Here is a 6,000-nt window from a genome sequence, read left to right as displayed (position 1 = left end):
AGAATTTAGAAACCGAATAACTATAATTTGATTCTTCTGCATGGAGTGCTATTCTCTCTCTTTCCCTCCTTCCTTGAGGGAGAGAAGTTGTAAACCCGAGCATAAGTATGCTTTATTTTTACATCGTGTTTAATGGCACAGAGCTGCTTGACAGAACTTTTTCTTTGGTAAAAAACCTGGCAGCTCACCTTTCCTCCTCCACTGTGTCTAATAGTAACATCAGCAAATGAAATCAGAGCCCAAGACCCCAGGAGTGTGCTCTTGCTGGCTCTGTGGCTGTCCCCTGCATGAGGTTTTGCAGGCCTGTCATACCTAGTGACATCCAGCCAGGCAGCAGCGGGGGGCCTGGGTTGCTCGCCTAGCCCACCGCCCATCGCTCTTCCTGCTGGGCAGGATAAGGTTACGCCGGGGCCTCCTCTGTCGCAGAGAGGAAGGCGGGCCGACACCCGGCCCGCTAGGGAGTTGCCACAGTTGGCAGCCCGGGGCCAGTGGGGACGCTTCTCTGCACGCGGCCTGGAGCTGAGGGTGGGGACCCAGAGCGCAGCCTGAGGCCGGGGTCTCCGCCATGGCCACGGCCAGGCCTCCCGGGCGCAGCTGCGGAGCCCTGCCCCGGTGGCTGCTCGCTGCTGCGCTGCTGCTGGGCCTGCGGCTCTGCATGGAGTTGCACCGTGCCGGCTCCGGATCCCCCGGCCGCAGCGATCCCCCGGGGCCGCCCCGGCCGCACCTGCTGCCCGCACCCGGCCCTCCGCGCAACGCCAGAAGGAGGCAGGTGACCTACGTGCGCAGCGGGCGCCGTGCATTGCCCCGGGGTGGCGGGAGCACGACGCTGGAGCCGAGCTGTTGCACCCCACGCGAGCTTCCCCGCAGGAAGGTCAGTTGCAAACTGTGCAGACCTGGACTTTAGTGTCGAGCCGGCACCCAGATGGCGCTGGGGAGTCTTCCGCTCAGGCCGGCGGACCTCCCCACTGGGACCTCCAGACTCTTCCACTTCTAATTGTGTTCTCCCTGGAACTTTCTCTAGGCTGTTCAATGCCCCTACAGACCGAAGTGGAATTGAGCAGAGTTCATTTACACTCAACCGCTGTTTGCTGAACGCCCGCTGTGGCAGGCTTCTAGGAACAGAGCAACCATACCCATTTCAGTAAGGGAGGGGGCTGAATGGCAGGAAGGGAAAGCAAAGGAGGCATGGTGGCTTCGTGTTTTCCCTACTCAGGCTTGGACAAGGCCGGATCGGTAGACATTGTGAATGGCTCTTCCACTAGGTCCAGGTGGTGGTTCCACCAGTCCCGCGTCGGGCCTGGCACAGGGTGAGAAGACAAGTCTCCAGCACCACTTAGTGAGAAAATAATTTCATCCTCCAGGACCAGACCTAGGGTTGTCTTATATTGCTGGCTAGGCTCTTCCTTGCCTCATTAGCTTCTTGCCTCACACTTCATTGAGTAGGTCAATTTTAACCTCTGGTTGTTAAAGCCTGGGTCTCCCACCTTCTTTGGGGAACTCATCATTTACATGGTACTTAAGAGTGAAAAGATTAAGAACTGAATGTCTTAGCTTGCCAAATCCTTATACCCACCGCTGCTGCCCCCTCTCCAGTTCTAATACCCTCCCCCATCCTTCCGGTGCTTCTCTCCCCCACTTCCTCTACTTGCCTTCCTCCAGTCTCCCCACTGGACTGTAGCGGCTTAATGGGCTACCCTGTCATCTTCTGGGATAAACACGGCTCTGGTTTCTGTCTCTGAAATGTGCCTCCTATGTAAGGACTTAGCTAGTTACTCTAAAAGATTCACTTCCTTCTCACGCTGCCCATGCCGTTCCCATGATGCTGTGTTAAGCATTCAAAAGTCTTGCCAAGGGCTTACACTGGATGCTGGGTCAAATGCTCCGAGCACAAACGGAATTCAAAGTGGTTGGGGGCCTCAGCTAAGGAGTTCAATTGATTCAGGCCTTGAACCTGTGCAGGAAGATCAGAACGAGAACAAAGGGGACGTTTGAAGAGCCTGGCTTCCTTTGTCCCTCTGCGGATGACCTCAAACACTCTGTCTTTGATTCTCTTCTCCCTTTCAGAGCCATCCTCCACACCTGTTGTTTCTGCTGTCCCAGGAGTCCCACGCTTTTGTCTCCATAGTCATTGGTAACTGGAGTCTACTTGGCAATGTCAAGGTTTGGAATGCACAGACTCAGAGGGTCGCTCAGGGGTGTGTGGGGAGTTCACCTTTGCCCCCTGTAAGAGGTTGAAGCAGAGATCCAGTCTGAAAATGGTGGTAGATGTGGAGGCGTCAAGAAATGGAGGAAATGGGTGTGTTTGGAAGGTCCATGGAGAAGCAGGTGGATTCTATTTGCCTTCGGTGGATTATAGAAAGGAAGTTCTGACTCCAGATAACTATCACAGAGCCTTTAGACAGACAGCTGGAAATGTCAAATACACAGTCAGGCATGCTGAATCTGGGGCTTGGAGGCAGTGTCCAGGCTGAAGTAGTGATTTGAGGCATTAAAACTATGAGATAGTGTGAGGTCAACTGGGGGCGAGTGTAGCTCACAGGACAGGGGTCTGACCGTTGGCCGGCATCCAGTCATTACAATTAAATTAGAAAGAAAATGAAAAGGAAAATGATAGCATGGTGTCTAGCATGTTATAAACACAACGTAACAGGCTTTGTTTTCTGTAAGTTGTCCAGAGTCTTCATCCTTAGCTGTTCCTCATCTATGAACTATCACAGCTTATTTGCATTTCTTTGCCGTATCCCGGGTCCTGTTCTGTGTGGCCCCATCCTGCATCTTGTCAGTCTTCTGCCCTTTCCTACTTCAAACATTCAGGTGAAGGCTCATTTCTATCCATGATCATTCAGGTCAAAGTTCATTGAGAATCTCCCATTTCCACCCTGTAGTCCCCAGTGGCAACAGCAAAGCCTTCTGGGAGTTTGATTTACTTGGTACATTTGGAGACCCGAGAATCCATCTCAGATTGAATGTTTTGTGTATTTGGAGATCTTCTCTCCAGGTGCCACCAAGCCCCTGTGGTCCCACAACCCATGTATAAAATAATCACTCAGACGCTTATATTACTTATAAACTGTTTGGCCGTGGCAGGCTTCTTGTTATCTAGTTCTTCTATCTTAAATTAATCCATTTCTATTAGTCTATACTTTGCCACTTGGTTTGTGGCTTACCTGTACCTTACATCTTCCTTGTCATGGCGGTAGCTGATAGTGTCTCTCTACCCCAGCCTTCCACCTCCCAGAATTCTCTTCTCTCTTGTCCCGCCTATACTTCCTGCCTGGCCTCTGGCCAAACAGCATTTTATTTCTACAGAGCGATATCCACAGCAGTTTTGTCTATACAAAGTTTTCTCAACTGGGAGGGATTTCATCCCCCACAGTGACCCTAGTAAACTCCAGAGACACTAACATGAGAAAGATGAATACTGATATGTCTTGAATTTCTCATGGGTGATTATAAATAAATGTCTTTGGTTAAGCTATGTAAGAAGTAAAGCTTATCACTATTGTAAAACTAGTAAGTTATTAGCCTCCTGTGGAAATGTTTTCCTTAGATTACCTTCTCCATAGTCATTTACTTGTTTTAAGAATGTATAGCTCATCTCACCAACTTCCTAGACAGGATTCTGGATTTATTTAATTCTACTAGCCTTTCACAACTGAGTTAAACTATTCCTTAAAATTGGACAAGCCAGTTATTTAGTCTGTTTTCTGACTTCTGGGAATGGAGTTCACCATCTTACACGCCTCTGGGGATAAATCTTGTTTCTTTTGAGCTAACAAGAAATGGTATAATTCAAGGTAAATGTACCATCGATGAACTGACAAAAAGTTTGGAAGCTACCTGCTGAACTTTTATGTTTTATGTTAATTTAATTGCTTGAGAATACTGATCAACAATTTCACATGGTTCTTGGTAAAAAGAGAGTGCATTCCACTCTGTGGACAGCTTTCTGGGTGGTGAGAGCCTGCATGGAATACTCTCTGGGTTGCACAGTGGTTCTTGCCACCAAGCTTTCTTTGCAGGAACGAGAGGTGTAAACATTCAGCAATTACATTGCCACCTTAATCAGAGCTTACACTACCTTTAAAGGAAAGAACCGAGAGAGAGAGAGAGAGAGAGAGAGAGAGAGAGAGAGAGAGAGAGAGAGAGAGAGGAGAGACAGACAGACGAGAGACAGATAGAAACACACACAGAGAAGACATAGTTCTCTGTAATTCGCTCCCTCTTCCTGTATCGCCCTTTACCAAGCTGAACAGAACAAACTCTAAATGTGAAGTCCTTTTGCACATCAGGCTTCTAATCTTTGAGCACTGGGAGATGAGAATGGATGGCCAGGGGTGGATGAGTACTGCTTCTTTTGATTGTGATAATCTTGGAACCTGTCTATTTCTGTACATTACAGACTCGAGCATCTCATCAGTGCTCCTAACCTCAAAACTTTGCATGGTATGCCCTCATCAAAACATCACTGACGTCCCTTTCTTTACTTTCTGTTTCCTGTGTGTTGCTGTTTTTTTGTTGTTATTTTCTTTCTAAAGTAGGCATTTGTGATTCCTGTGGGTTAAGTTTTTGGGGGATTTGTTTACAGAGGATTAGATGTGGTTTCTGTGACTTAGGCTTCTTATGTACTCAGGTATATGTGGTACCCCTTAGAGGTTGGCAGCCCATCTACAAGGAAGCTGCTCTTTAACATCTAGGCCTTGCTTGTTCAGGAAGACATTTAACTTAGGATCAGGCTTCTAGGAGAAATGTCTTTTCAGAGCGATGTCACTTGACATTTAAATATGCTGGCAAGCAAAGTGACTTCTGAGTCACTGAGCTACAGAACACAGCAATGTGCTGCTGTCTTGGCTGCTGAGTTACAGATCCTTTGGAACACTGTGTGTGTGTGTGTGTGTGTGTGTGTGTGTGTGTGTGTGTGTGTGTGTAGGGGAGGGCTGTTTCCTCTTATGAGAAACCATATGGCAAGTGTGGGCTTACTTCTTGTCTCCTCTTAGTTTTCTAATTCTGTAGCTGTCATTGAGAAGATGGGGAAGTAGCCCTCTGGTCTACCTAATCACCTTGAGAGCTCTTATTGTTTTTAGATTCCTTGAAGGGTAGGTTGGGTCCCCTGTGACACCAAGAGAAGGCACAGTCCTCCTGCAATTTGCCCCCTCTTCCTCTATCCCTTTTTACCAAGCTGTATAGAACGAACTCTGAATATGGAGTTCTCTTGCAATATGGAGCTCTAATCTTTGAGCACTGGGAGATGAGGACAGATGACAGGTGGTGGGTATGTGCCAGCTCTTTTGATTGTGACAATCTTCGAACTCAGCAGTCATGTCCAGCCTCTTCGGTTTTGCATATGTACCCATACTTCTGACGTACAGGGAGCAGCGTGAATCAGCCCTCTCCCACCGCCCAGGAAGCTGAACATTTTCATTTGAAACAAAGTCAGCAGAGTTTGAATGAGCTCCAGCAGCATGTGGGTGTGAAATAACAGTTGCTTAGTTTCGTTTCAAAAAGCAGGTTTTTATTACAATTTTGATGTGCCTTCAGTGGGGACCAGGGCTCTGCTTCCACCCTAATCCTGCAGTTAGTTTCTTGGAGAGTGTTCTGTGGGCAGAAGGCTGCTAATGGAGGCTCTATTGTTTTTCAACAACCAGGGCTGTAGATATTGAGTTTTTGTGTATAATTTGTGCGGTCCATTTTCTCTAAGGAGAAAAATTACCTGCCAGTTTTCTCGAATAGAATTGGATTTCCTTTTTCTGTCTGTGAAGAGAATCAGGGCCTCATAGTTAAACAGGAGACTGTCAAGGGTGGAGGGCCCTTGAGTTTTTCCATCTGTGCAATGATAGCTTTGTGGGGCCTTCTGTTTCTGAGAAGTTGGCTTCTTTGTTCTGTGATACTGGGGAAGTAACAGGAGCCTGCCTCATTTACATGAGACAAGTCTCAGCATAGCAGTCTGCCAGCAGTGATAAGCGTCTTTTCAAACAGCACCTGGGTCCCTTGGATATGTCA

The 6,000-nt window shown here is 47.9% G+C and overlaps 1 protein-coding gene across 1 annotated transcript in view; it reads left to right on the top strand.

The window, feature by feature from the left end:
• Nucleotides 1-398: 398 nt before the first annotated feature.
• Mettl24 (methyltransferase like 24) overlaps nucleotides 399-6,000 on the top strand; it is a 69,360-nt gene continuing 63,758 nt past the window's right edge. The window contains exon 1 of the mRNA XM_036169373.1: nucleotides 399-871. Coding sequence (XP_036025266.1) covers nucleotides 566-871 — 306 coding nt within the window. The 5' untranslated portion in view covers nucleotides 399-565. The remainder of the gene's footprint in view (nucleotides 872-6,000) is intronic.

The sequence above is a fragment of the Onychomys torridus genome, chromosome 19, assembly GCF_903995425.1.
Source record: "Onychomys torridus chromosome 19, mOncTor1.1, whole genome shotgun sequence".
Taxonomy (NCBI): Eukaryota; Metazoa; Chordata; class Mammalia; order Rodentia; family Cricetidae; genus Onychomys; species Onychomys torridus.
Note: the sequence above shows the minus strand (reverse complement) of the source record. Positions and strands in the feature narration are given on the sequence as shown.